The sequence below is a fragment of the Micropterus salmoides genome, unplaced genomic scaffold (genome assembly GCF_014851395.1).
Source record: "Micropterus salmoides isolate LMB-PRFRI ecotype aquatic unplaced genomic scaffold, ASM1485139v1 Ms_hic_scaffold_8, whole genome shotgun sequence".
NCBI classification, from domain to species: Eukaryota; Metazoa; Chordata; class Actinopteri; order Centrarchiformes; family Centrarchidae; genus Micropterus; species Micropterus salmoides.
This window is the reverse complement of record NW_024044570.1, coordinates 18,414,587-18,428,818: the sequence shown is the minus strand read 5'-3', so window position 1 is coordinate 18,428,818 and position 14,232 is coordinate 18,414,587. Positions and strand designations below refer to the sequence as shown.

Sequence of the window (14,232 nt, the reverse complement as noted above, 5' to 3'; positions counted from 1 at the left end):
GATTACAGATGCCAATAAAGAAAAAAGTTAAGGCTTTAGCATTCTCTCTGAGTAATAAATAAAAATTTCTTAAAACAGTCTTATGAAAACACAGCTTTCCAGGATAACCAGACCTTTGCACTGGGATCCAAGTACGATCAGCTATCATTTCTCCACTCGTTGCATTCCACACCATGGTACAATGTAGCAGAGGGGAATCGGAACTGGTCTTTGCCAGAGAAATGGGCCACAGATACTAAGCAAATGGAGATGGATGGGGCTCCATGTGCAGAGCAGCAGACAAGCTGTCCCTGATAAATGGGTTTTCACCAGGACACTTGATCTCTCTCGCTCTCAGCCTAAAAAGCAATCTCACACTTTGCATGTCTGTGAATATTAACAAACCCTCAAAACCTGCACTCAAATGTCATCTATTGTGTCGCACATGGTGCCAGGCAAGAGAGCCAATTTGATGGAGAGGACTGTTCCTCTGTGTGTTTGAAATAGAGTCGGGGGGTGGGGGGCGTCCTGCTCTATTTTCAGACATCCATCATCAAAGAACAGGTATAGTATGGCTCTGGTTCCAAAGCCCCATGAAATATTGTTGCTGCCAAGATTCATACTAGACTCTGGCAAGGTCCTTCAGTGCTATATTCTACAGTATAGGTTTTTCTAATTATTCCATTTTTACTTCAACCTTGAGTATTGTCAACCTAGTTTTGATCATGTGCATGTTGATGTACTGCTGTGTTCATACATTTTAGTGAGTGTAAAGTGGCTTGAGAACTTTATTTCAGTGGGGAAGTCTGAGCTCTATGTTGAGTAATGTAATCAATCTAGGCTGGCCTGGGCAGCCTTAAGCTTATCTAATAGCCGACATTTCTCCCGACACTGTGTCAGCTAGCAGCTGTGGCCATCACCATGCAACACGGCACAGGATTAATTAACAGATACGACATTCATCAAATGGAGCCATTTCCTTGTGATCTGCAGCTGGCAGCTTTGTGAATGAAGGTGTGGAGGAAGGTCGTCTGCACTATTCCTTCCTCCATCCTTCTCTTTATCTCCTCCGCCTCCTCTCTTCTCCAGTCAAAGCAGCAAGTTGACCCATATGAACCATCTGTCATTGCTGCAGTGCCTCAGACCTCTCAGTGTAGCCCCAGGAGAACAACAGCATGTGCTACTGCAGCTGTGGGCAGCATGTTGATCTAGGGATGATAACCAAAGACAAGAGCAGGATAGGTCCGGAGACTGGGGCCAGGAAGAAGCTCTCTAGGAGCCTGGGCCCCACCCAGTCTGGAGGTCACCATTAGAGGTCAGGATTAAGGTAGAGAACGATCTCAACACATCACATTGCTGCTGCACTTTTATTTAGACCTGTACAGTTTACATGCACAGCATCTAATAAAAAAATATGCAGTTTTATCATTCTTTTAATTGCCTTATTAAAAAGTCCTCTGACTAAATTGACAAATGCAGGAAAATGAAAAAAACCCTATGATTTCAAAAATAGAAGAAACAGATGCACACTCCATTATGTTGCCATAGTTAATTACAGCTTCCAAATTTGAACCAAATTTGAAAATAATTAAAGCACCAAAATATTTTAAAAGTCAATTTGTGTATGCTTCGCACACACGAACAGCTGTTGTCACTTACACTAATTACGGTAATTCTATTTAAGCCCTGCTTATTCCCTTTTTGCAACCCCTATTAGGCATTGATTGCTGCAAGGATGGTTAGGTTGCTACAGCTTAATCAAAATACAGAAACATGACAAGGCATGCAGCTTAATTTTGAAACTATTAAAAAGGCAGAATTTTAAAATAATACAATAATACACATGAGACAATAATTAAGTTACCTAAGGTACATGTGAAATCATACCACCCTCATCTTGGACTTTCCAGTAAGTCCTGGAGAAGATGGTGCTGCCAAAATCTATTAATATTTCCATCCAGCTCATCACCGCTCGGAATCTGCAAGGACTGCGTGTGCCCCTTGTAGTCCGCAAGAACATCCACCTCCTACATAAACGCCCACGCCTCCTGATAAAGGGCCACGAGAAGCTGCCTTGTAAGACTAAATTCTCATTTCTATGATATAAAAACATTTCAGGAATGTAAGTCATAGTAGCTTCAGAAAACAACCTGTCCTGCTAATCACCATCAAAGCCACTGGAATACCAGTAACAAGGCTATGAAAGTGGGTTTACATTCTTGTACACAATCGTTTATAAAGTGCTAAAATTAGCCAACACTATGCAGAGGTGTCTCCCTGGAAATACATTCCAATAAACAGGAGAAAAATAGAAAAATAGCTGTAAATCAGTCATTGCTTTGCGATTAGGGCCTTTGATTCTCTTGGTTAATTTAAAATCTTGCTGCATACAACACATCCCACCTTTGTGCCACTCCTCTGAGGTTATACACATGAGTCACAAAGGCTGCCAGAACCGGTGGCGACAAGCTGGCTCTGTTGCTCTTCCGAACAAAAAATGTGTGTATGAAACTGTCATGTCAGGTATGTCTTAGAATGCCTATGACCTGAAAATCAGGAATTCCAATCTAAAAAGCTCATTGAACATACTTGGGCCCAGGGCCATGCTCTAACAGCAACCGGCAGCAAGCGTCATGTCTGAGTCTGGGTTGTTTTCTTTTCTTTTTCATAATCTACGCAATGAATACAGTGATCTAGAGCGATCAACAAAGTGGGAAGTGGATGCCGACTTTTACCTTACTATTTTTCAGCTAGAAACAGTCCATAGTAATCCCTGTGGCCAAAAACAATCACACCAAAGTTTTAATGATTATAGGAAGTTGCTCTGACTGCCCTAGTTATGAAGCCCTTTCAAAAACTGCTGAAAAGTGAACTTGTCATCAATACTGGGCACCTACTTTTATTTCCTACTTTTACCATTACAGTTTGTGTACGGAACTGGGCGAGGGGGCTGTTATTTGTGGATTTCTCATCTGCTTTTGACATGATCCAACCCCAATTTTGGTTCAGATTTTAATGTTGTGGGCTGGATCCTTGATTTTTTTAATAACAGAACCCTGAGACTGAAGGTGGAAGCATCTCGGAGGAATTATCAACATCCACAGGATCTCCTCAGGGCCTCTTTACCTTTCCTTTCACCTCTCCTCCATATTCTGTACACTGACGAGTGCTGCACAACAACACATGCTTTTTAAAGTTTGCTGTAATAATGTGTCAGTCGATGAATTTTCAATATTGGTGCATTTCTACTACTTAATGTGACAAAAACTAAAGACATGAGTATTGATTTTTATCAGCCCCCATCTTCTCAGAGTACTATCATCAAGGGACAGGTGGTAGACTCTGTAGAGAAGTACCTTGGGGTTGATAACTGATAACAAGCTGAATTTTAATTGTAACACTGAGATGCTGTGCAAGAAGGGCCAGCAATGTCTGCTCTGCCTCTGGATATTGTCTCAGTTTCGTGTTGACAAGACAATCATGATCCTATTTTATCCTGGTTTGTTTAAACTTTTTCTTTGATTTGCTTGTTCAGGAACCTTAGTTACAAGGCTAAGAATGATCTAACCAGGATAGTGAAAGTGAGCAGTAAGATCTTGGGAGTGCAGCAGAGTATGCTATCTGACCTGTTTAGACATGTAGGGAGGAAGGCTAAAGCCTTCCTATTTGACAACGCCAACTCCCTACAGTCTGAATTTCAGATTTTGCCTTCTGGCATTCACCCCTGTTTAAGAGTAACAGGTATGAGCACTCCTTTGCCCAGGAGGCCAGGGGAGGAGTTAATGAGAGACTAATCACTTGGCTGAGTGTGCAGTGTAGATGTGATGACATGATGATGTAGTTCATGATGATGATGATGATGATGATGATGATGATAATGAGGCACCTCCCCTCCACTGTATGTCTATGTTCTTTATTGTATTGCTTTGTTGGAAAACCAATTGCCCTCTAGGGACAAAATAAAGTTGAAAGTTGAAGTTGATGTAACACTCAAACTCTGGGTGACAAATGCTGTCATGTTTTCACTAATCTGCTGAATACGTCTAAACTTCCTGGCCTCTTAAGAGGGCATTTCTCTAATCAGAATGAATGCCTTCTTACTTTTCATGATAAAGAATATTCACACTGTTGACTTGATAAATCCCTCAGAGACATGTCTTGGCACTGCATGACTTTTCCACTGCACAATGCCAAATCCCAGGTGACCAGGGTGTGATATGATGCCATATGAGAGAGCCCGCTCTGATAATTTTGCTGGGCTGCCAGATCCTGCTCTCTGCTGTGGCATTGCTATGTGTGCTTTTTGTGAGCATTTGAGAGAGTGAGAAAGACACAAGGTAGGATGAGAGAGTCTGTGTTTGGGATGACCCATCTGTCCCGGCCCTCCGTCCCACAGAGCCATCGGCCCGGACCTGGCCAGACCGGGCAAAGTCCAGCCGGACATGGTCAGCTGACACACCAGGGCTTGGATTGTGAAATGCCGGATGCTCTAATAAAGCTTATGCTGTTTGTCAAATTTCTCTGCATGGGTGCCAGCATTGCAGCATGCCAAAGGGTTGTGAGTCACGCTTCCTGAGTGGAGAGCCATGGACATGTGCTACAGGGGTGCTCTAGGAGGGGCATGTCCTGTTCTGAGAGCACTGGGCCTGCAGCATGGCGATATAGCAATAAGAAAACAACACAAACCCTGGACAAGCAGGGCTCATGGACATTAACATCACCGCCACAGGGCTCTGACATTTCAGGAAAGCTATGGTGCGAATAACACTGTTTGTTTTGCGCCAGAAATCGACATTATGAACAGAAGCCTGTCTGGTAGCGAGAAATTGCTGTGTCATTGAGCTAAAATGAACACATCAGTGGAGACATTGTCCATTTAACATGGTGACACTAATAAATTCATCGCCAAATATCCTCGACTCCTGGACTCTAATATAAAATGAGGGCTGATTCAATACGCCAGGTGTAATTACCATGTGCAATAACGAGCAATGGAGAGAGTGACGGCAGAGCTTTTCTCTGCCAGGGTAGATTATAGATTGTAGTAATTGCAATTCTGCCTTAATTATGGATGTGGCACTTTCACGCAACAAGCAGAGACAATGTCTCAGACACCATATTCCTAGTATCTTCTTAACTGCGGTGGCGAACATCAGGAACATCAATCAATATGTAATTACATTTTTGGGCTTTTTAGTATACAAATTAATCATAGAAAGATTTAATTGATAATCATGCTACTAATTTGTTTCCACCTTCCTCAGAAGGTATGGTGTTTTATATGCTTCAAACCATGAAAGGAAAGTGTTCTGTTTCATGTAGTTTCAGAACAAAAACACGAGTTTCACGTTCCTTATAACCACACTCAAGCTGCTTTGTCAGGCTAGCCAAACCAGTCACGAGTTCTTGATAATAACAGAATAATCTCTAGAGATTGTTTTACTGATTGTGGTCAAATTATCAAGCAACCACAGAAACTGATGGATTGTTTCGGAGTGAATTCGTGGGACGTACCCCTCCCTGTTGTCTTCTTCATCCGGGTTCGAGATGAGCTGAGATCCAGCGAGGGATATGTCAAGGGCGGCCAAAGGCAAGTCTCTGTAGGCGAAGCTGACCAGCTGGACAGGGGCCACGCACTGGTTGTCCTCCTCCACCTGCTGAGAAATCACCTCCAGCTCTGAGGCTCCGGTCTGGGGAGGGGCGCTGTAGTACACACACACAAACCATAACCAGAGCAGCGTTAGAGGGTGGATGTCTTGTGAGTGTCATCCATGAGTGGGTTTGCGTCTTTTAAGATAAGATAATCCTTAATTGATTTTAGCTTCTGATCTGCTTGCTGTTACTCTGTGTAGTGGTGTGAGGTCTACAGCATAGATGTCAGTGTTGCAGTACAAGGTTGAATGGAAGTGTGCTGAGTATTTGAATTAGTCAAAGCACCAACATGGAAATGTTCCAGGTAGCAAAGCGTGACAACAACTACTGGGACTATATGCTTAATTTTGATGAATGAAAACATAGACATGGTGTGAAATTCCTTGTTTGCAGCGTTTGCTGGCAACCTCAACAAGGACACATTTACCTGGCAAGTGATGACAAGCTGATCTGCATTTCAGAGTATGCAGTGAAGTAAGTCTCAAAAGCCCAGTAAATATAGCAATTTGCATTCCACACATATGCAAATATTAACAGTTTCTTGATTAAAAAGATTAAAGATATCAGCTTTAACTACAAATCACCTATACTTTACATTCTTTCAGACGGCTTTCTAAAGCATTCATTAAGATTTAGAATGATTTCCCACCTTCCAGGCAGCCATTCCTTTCCATTCATCATAATGGACTGAAACTCAACTTTTAAGCTTGATTGGGATTAGTGATCTATTACAGTGAACAATTTGGTGTTTTGCTTGACTTTTTTAGGCTAAAATCATGCTATTGCCCAGTTGCCAGCAGTCGCCATTTTGACTGCTACAACTCTCCCTGTTGGTGCACTAAAGGAAGCTAAGGAAGCTATATTCTCTTTACAACATCAACAAATCATTATTTCTCTCCAGCATTTGGTTTTCTGAATGCATAGCTCAGTGGCCACCAAATGCTTAAAACTGCATTACAAGTTAATAACAAGTTTCTACTTGAAGAGTCCACGGAAATTAATAGAAACCAGTGGCTGCATGAAATAAAAACATATGGTATGCTGTAAACTACCAGCATTATCCTAAAGCAAAACAATATTTTTCAACAATATTTTTATGGGCTAAATGACATCGGAGGGCACAAAAAAAGTTGTTTCAGTTTTGTTATGTCCATTTTGATACATCCACTGCATTTTCTCTGTGAGGTTAGCTATTTTTGGCAGAACCAAACACACAAGAATTTTATTTGCCATTGAGGTCCTAAAACCTAAATGTGTAGGGAGGATTGTGATCCTACGAGCTCAGCCAATAGCGGACAAGGAGAAGTCACCCTGGAACAGCAGTCTCACATGTCTTGGCAGCTGTCCCAGCGCAGCCAGTGTGGAGACATCAATAACTCCAGTGCTTAACACTGGAGGAAGGCATTGATTACAAGACAGAGGAAACAAAGGTCATTGGGTTGGTGAATTCCACAACCTCTACGCTGGAGGTGAAACAGAATGAAAGGAAACAGTTAGAAGAAGATCACTGAGCAGACCCACCTTCCTGTTAAATGTTAATGTAGGCATGCCTGGAAAGGAAAATAGTTCTTTCTTTTTCTTGACTTACTTCCTGACTAATAGCTGTTTAATGGACTCCCTTGAAAGGTTATTTTGCTATTCTCACAGAAAACTAAGAATTACTTTAAATATAATGGATTAGCATTGCACAATAGGGCTATGGAACGCAAACTCTTATTTTCATGTCATCACTGCATAAAATGCCATGCCCTTCCTCCCAATCCTTTCATTATGCAAGTCCTGCTAGATGTGTTGTTAAGCTTGAGGGTCGGCCATATATTAACATGCTCGCGACAGAGCACGCCTGTGCATCCCAGAGATATCTATAGACTTGGCACCTCTGACCAACTGCAACAAGGACGCTAATCAGTCATGACAGACACAAACTGTTTAGTGCATCAAAATCACATTTCCAGACAATCACAGAGCAGGCCAAGAGCCATAATTTGCAGAGCCCAGTGGAGTGGCAGGTTGCCATCCTGAGGAGGGAGTGGAGGATTCACATCTGAACACTTTACTCTCTTCAACAATGCAGGCAAGGACAGCCAGTAGCATGCTAAAGGCTGTGATCTTTTCAGAGGCATGTGATACTAGGAAACGCCACGAGGAAGCAAAAAGGTTAACACAGAGCATGCATGGCTAGGGGGAAAATCTCATACCCATACAGAGTAAGAGCTAAGACTTACCACGAAGCCCAAAAACCCCATAGTTCTAAAGAAGATAATGCTTCTAAATGCTGATATGGTGTGTTTTACATGGTATTGTTCTTACACCCTGGAGTAAGGCTGTAGTTATGTGAACTTTCTTTATTATAATGCAACAGACTGAAATGAAACTTGTTTTACCACAGCCTTTCCTGAATTTTCATCTATTCAGGACAGCCATTACAGTATAATTACACTGTTACTACACAAAATAGCAACTTTAACTGGTAATGCTGATTAAATCCAATGCATTCGTCAAAGATTGAGAGACAGCTGTGTTTTTTTCGAGTTCTATTTCCTCTTGTGTCATTATTTCCAGGGATTTGGGTCCTTCAGAATAACAGCAGTGCCTAGTTATTCCCCTAGCATTTTTACATAACATCACGACAAGTTACCATGCGGTGATCAATGATATATAAAAATATAATAGCTTGCAGAGATCTCTTTCCATGTCTAACCAATTGACTACACAATTTAGTGCTATTTGTCACAACATGGCAGGCATAATAATTATTTACTTAGAATACAATGTGATCAGTTTTACATGGTTTCATTATTAATATTCTCGAGGCCCACACCCTTTTCAGTTACAACAAGGGTTAACTGAAAAACCCGCTCCATCCAGAAACACTCTCCAGTGACACGTTTCTTAAAAATACATCCAAGATAGCCTTTTTCATTTAGACATTTTCAATAGGGACATCTTCTTGGCCATACTCAGTGATTCCATAGATCTGGAGTTTAAATGAATCTCACTTGTATCTATCTATCTATCTATCTATTCAAGCCTCAGTTTTCTGCTGCCTCCTATGAGAATGGTACTCAAATGCCACCGAGGGCCAATACTGCTGAACTCATCAGAAAGTAAAACTCTTTTTACTAACACCAATGCACATAAAGGAGGTTCAAATGCTAATATAAGGTACATCGGGAGGGAATATGTTAACTTCCAGGGCTGTAGATGGGGCTGCGTTAAAGTCAGTCAAGAGTGAGTCTGTTTGTAGTAACATGTAAAGATTAAAACTGGTTTGAGACTAAGACTAAAATCAGAGTTCATTTAATCTTTTTTTATGTCAGGACACATTAAATGCCTCATGAAAGTTTTATTATTTCATATTTTACATTATAGTTTTTGTTATTTGGTTAAACAGACCTGGGTCTGCGCTTAACTTTTCTCTGTATTGTATTGGTAGATAATTTCTAGTCTTTTATTATAAGAGGCAGTTGTGGCAAAGTGGTCCTTACTTAAAATTCCCACAATGGCAGTGAAACTGTAGCTGACATGTCCTATAGCACAGCAACCTTCAGCACGAAAGCGTAACTATACGTCAAGGCTAGGCTTAAAAAAGAGTCAATTTTCCATAGATAAATAACTGTTAACATAAAGTTAAGTGAAACTAAACATTGACAACAGCTTATGATCATTCTAATGCAATACGAATCCAATGCAGGACAACAGCAATGGACAAATGGAGTATAATGTTGCTATTCCATCAAGGTGATAAGGGGTAAGATTGATGCCTGTCACATCATATATTAAATCACCTATTCTGAGCAATAGATTCTCTGCTTCTGTCACTTCAGTGGATTTCAAAGTGCTGCCTCAGCATGACCTGGTGTTTTGCAGAGGGCATAGGTATCATTATCATTCTGAGTGCTCACTGCCACGGTATTTCTGGCCAACTGTCTGTAGCCCAGACACTCTGTCTTACCCAATAAGTTTGTATACGGACACTTGGCTACTCCTCGGTGCGCAGCAATTCACTGTCCTGATATCATCAAGAAAGCGGCACCAATGTGCCAAATCACTTATGTGGGCACCGGCCAGATTTCCGAGCAGCAGCAGCAGCGGCAGCGGCAGCAGCAGCAGCAGCAGCAGCAGCAGGCCTGACACAAGCTCCTGACACAATTGTACATTTGTAAGATCAGATCTTTTCGGCAACGCCCTTCAAGGTCCAAGGGGAAATTACAGCAGTAGACAATTCCGCTGCATCAATGAAGAGTGAATGTGTTTTGTTGGTCTTTGGAGTTTTCTTTTTACTGTACAGAAAATGCGTCGGCTTTGAATCTCTTTTTATGTCCATCTTGCCTCAATAGGCTGGTAGTCAAGATGACACCTGATACATTAAGATTTACACTTACTCTCTCCTAACACCAGATGCTTCATCTTCAGTGCCAGTAAGTAACCAAGCATAACTATGTTGAACATGGACACAGTAACACTTTAGAGTAAGAGTAAGGCAGTCATCATTCTATATTTTTCTTATTGTCAAAAAATCCTGTGAAAAACCCAACACCAACAATGTGTCTGCTTCTCAATACTTCCCTACCCTGTCTGGGCCACTCAGCCCCAAGTCCATTCATACCCACTGAAGATGTAAATCTTGAAAATGGGTCACAAAAACATACGTACATGTTTAGAAAAAGTCAACCAAAGCAGTAATACGTGCATTTGCAATTATTGTATTATTGTATGAGTAATCACATCATGAACAATGTACAATCCTGAGTCAAATTCCTCGTATGTATACACATACCTGGCAAATAAATCTGATTCTGATTTGCTGAGGACTAATTTCAGCTGCGGATTAATACAAATTTGATGCGCTACTGAGTATTTATTACTACAGAACGGGACATGGGATAAATTCTAAATAATTATAATACCCAAGTTCATCATAATGGAGGACGTCTGGTCCAGTGATGTGTTTGTGTATTCTTCAGACAACAATGGGGCTCTATGCCAATAATAAAATAAGCCTAAAATAAAAATAAATTCAGAGCCTCTTATTAGACTAGCAACTCTGAACAAAATTAACACCTAAAGACTTGAATCAAGAAGGGATTAATAATCAATTTCTTACAAATAATAAATAATTAAAAAAATAATAAATTTACCATAAACAAATTGTACTTGCATAAAACAGACAATTGCAATTCTAAATTTCAACACAGAGGATTTAAAAATGGTGGCTTAGCAGTGACCTGCTAATGAGCAGAGTTTATTCCAGCGATTGGAAAGAGGTCTTCATTATGCGGATAAATTAAGAGCAGCGTGGCACTGGATCAGTGAGGTTAGTTACAGTAAATGTTAGCTGACCTGTTTCAGTGCCACTGGGCTCCTGTGGTGTGTGGTGTTTGCTGTTGGAAAGGAATGAGTGAGAAAAACAAAAAATACAAACAGCTTAATTCTGGGCAAACACTAAGAGTAGCCTGCTGCCTCTTTAGTGTATCTGTTTTTTGTGTTAAAATACATGTTGTAAGGCTGTGTAATCTTTATTTTTCAATTTTATCAGTTTTGTTTTATGTAAACTACAGACAGACATTATGCGAAATATGTACCATAAATGCCTTTGAATAAGTTGTATTTGAGCAATAATTGTCCCATCCAGAGAGAGAAATAGAGTGAGAGGGAGAGAGAGTATTTACAGCAGCATCAAGTCTAAGAGAGCAGGGGTGAAAATAACTCCTAAGACCTTTCTCTGCATGAGAGTTTCCCATCTGTCACTTCACAGAGAGTCAGTGGCATTCCGCAACATTAAATCATGCCATTACTACTAATCATCAACACATTCTCTATATCATCTGGTTACAGATGTTTTGCACCAAAGTTCTCCTTCAAACAAACCTGTAATCAACCATCAGCTGTACTAATCCACTGGTCTGAGGCCTAGACAGAACGCTCTGTTGGTTGGAAGCAGCATCCTGTGCCTTTAACCAGAAGATGCAGCTGACTGAACCCATTTTGCATTCACCCTTCACTCCACTCCACTCTACTCCACTCCACTCCACTCCACCTCCTCCCACTCCACTCCATTCCCATGCTCCCTCTCTTTTGCCTTCTCTTATCCCCTACCCTGGCTGTCATCAGAATGCAGGGCCTGTCTAGAGGACCACACAGAGTAATTATTAATAGAGAAGATGACAAGTGAGCATCCCTCTTGAATGCTAAGAGATGCCAGCGGATACTGGAGATGGCCGGCCGCCCTCTCACTCCTCAGAGATGCTGTATGAGGCTGAGCTCTGCTTCCCGCTGATCCCTGTTCAAAGTCATTCACAGGAGGGGCATGAGAATATGCAGGTCCATTCTGCTAATCATATCCTACCACGCTGAGATGCCCTTTGCATGAGACTGCGTGTTCATAATAGAGATTTAAGATTTCACGATCTCTCAGACATGGTTTCAAACAAGACTCTGGACGGTGTTCTACTTACTGGGGCTTGCTCATGTTGAGGTCTTGTTGCTGCAAATAGACGTCCACACTAAATAACCCCAAGTGTGAAAAGTGATTTCACCACTGCAGAGACCTCCTACCACACCTGTAGAAAATAGAAAAGAACAATATAATTGCTACATAATAAGGAAATCATGAAGCAAATTTCATCAGCTGTGGAAGATCGCAAGATATGATTGGAAGCTCCAGAACAGCAATTAATAGACCTTGAGGAGATTGTTTCGTTAACTGCTGTTTCCAAGGTCAAACATGAACATTTAATCTTAATTATCGTTATATACATATACAGTTGAAATATAACACAAATGCATCAACGAAGTATGAGTGCTTATGCTTTCCCTGAAGGCACTATGTCCTAACTTCAGCTTTAGCTATGCTCTACAACTATTTCCTGGGCAGCACTAAACTGTAATGGATTTTAAATCTCCTCCAATATACGCTTCGCTCTGTGAATCAGGGGCTGAGGAACATCACACCTCTTGCATAGCAAGTACAGCAGGATGCTAGGTCTTGTGCCACAGGATAGAGAGCCATTGATGTCCAAGTCCGTTCAGTGAAAGCCCACTCCAGCTGCTTTGCAGGGAAAAGGCGTGACATGACCTCATGAAACATCCACTATTTCAAAGAACAAGAGCAATTCTCAGTGTTGCAAAGTAAATGTGGCACTGAAATCAGCTGCCAACAAGGGATGAATTATAACTGCAACAATGGGACATTTGCATTGTTTACACCTTCATCATCTACACAATGTTTCATGGATTCGGGTAGTGTGTGACACACAGAGGCACAGCGAAAAACCCTCTGACATGAAGAGGTAAGGAGTCAGCACTCACGCCGCAGCAGAGTAATGTAGTGAAGCACAGCAGATTAAATGCTACTCAGGATAAATCAGTGCAGGTCATTCAAGGGCTGCGAGTGACTCTGTTTCACTGCAGCACCTAAACATGTAGTCTTTAATTAATACTCAGAAAAAAAAGATATCTATCTGGTGGTAATAGGTTAACCAGCCAAAATACTTAACAAGGTGCTTCCCTGTGTGAGGTGAAAAGAAAGGCAAGTGGGTTCAAAGCTCAATATGTTCAAGGAGGTGATTTACTGCAGAAGAAAGTATTTATAGAATTGAGTAAATCACACTATCAGAGAGATCTTGAGTTGCCACTTATTACTATGAGGACAGTTCACAGTAAGTGCTTCATCAGAGGAGGAGGTTGTCCAGAAGGCAGGAATTCTTTACTATTTCATTGCACTAAGCAATGACTAATCCAGACTTTCTACATTTAACCTGATCAATGTGCATTTGCATTAATTTCCCACCAAGTCGCAGCTAAATAAACGATGCTGTTAACATTTCCCCACTGTGCTTAGAGGCCACGCAGTCTCATTCTCATTTAACCCAACACAAATACATCAAATCCCTACTCGAAAAGAAGCACAAAGACACATGTACTGACCTTGTGTTTTTCGTGCTCTACATTGTGTAAAGTGTGGTCGTGACTCCTGTGCCCTCGCAATGATGATGGTAATAGCTCCCTCCTCGCCTATGATGATGATCAGTGAGGGAAGCTCGGATCTTGCTGTGTATAGGCTGCGCTTCTCCTTAGATTTGCGTTGGCCAAGCACCCGGTTCGCCATTCAGAAGAAAGCGCACGACGAAAACACCTACTCCGGACTGAAAGCACCATCCTTCAGCAGAGACGACGAGGCTGTCAGTGAATCAGGAAGATAACGACATCCTCGGAGGGAAGCTAATGTGATTTCGGGGCTTCCCCACAATCATACCAGGGCTCCATGTGCCCGATAATAATAATAGAGGTTCACGACCGGGAGCTGTCCAGGTGCTGAAAACCAGATTCCAGTGGCTACAGATGTGACGGGCAGCGCCGTCAACACGGAGGACAGAGCTACATTTACAAAAAAAAACAAAAAACACAAGCATAATATATATTAAATAAACCATATCTAGTCTATATTCATATTAAGCCAGAGCTTAAGAGCCTGCAGACGTCCCTTTATGTATGCCAAGCTGGAAGCGTCGACGTAGAAAAACACTCTCGCTTCACTTCACTTCTTGAGCTTCAGAGTTCCTCGCGATAACAACCCACGCGCACGAAGAGAAAAAACAC

General features: G+C 41.5%; 1 protein-coding gene across 2 annotated transcripts in view; it reads right to left on the bottom strand.

The window, feature by feature from the left end:
* The window catches only part of tmem266 (transmembrane protein 266), a 32,190-nt gene that overhangs the window by 15,599 nt on the left and 2,359 nt on the right, over positions 1-14,232 (bottom strand). The window contains exons 1-3 of one of the 2 annotated variants that reach the window (XM_038705966.1): positions 13,561-13,825; positions 12,090-12,194; positions 5,494-5,682 (exon numbers count right to left, since the gene is read on the bottom strand). In XM_038705966.1, the coding sequence (XP_038561894.1) occupies positions 5,494-5,682; positions 12,090-12,103 (203 nt within the window). In that variant the 5' untranslated portion in view covers positions 12,104-12,194; positions 13,561-13,825. Of the gene's footprint in view, positions 1-5,493; positions 5,683-12,089; positions 12,195-13,560; positions 13,826-14,232 lie in introns of those variants that run through there. The other variant, XM_038705965.1, reaches the window with a different exon arrangement.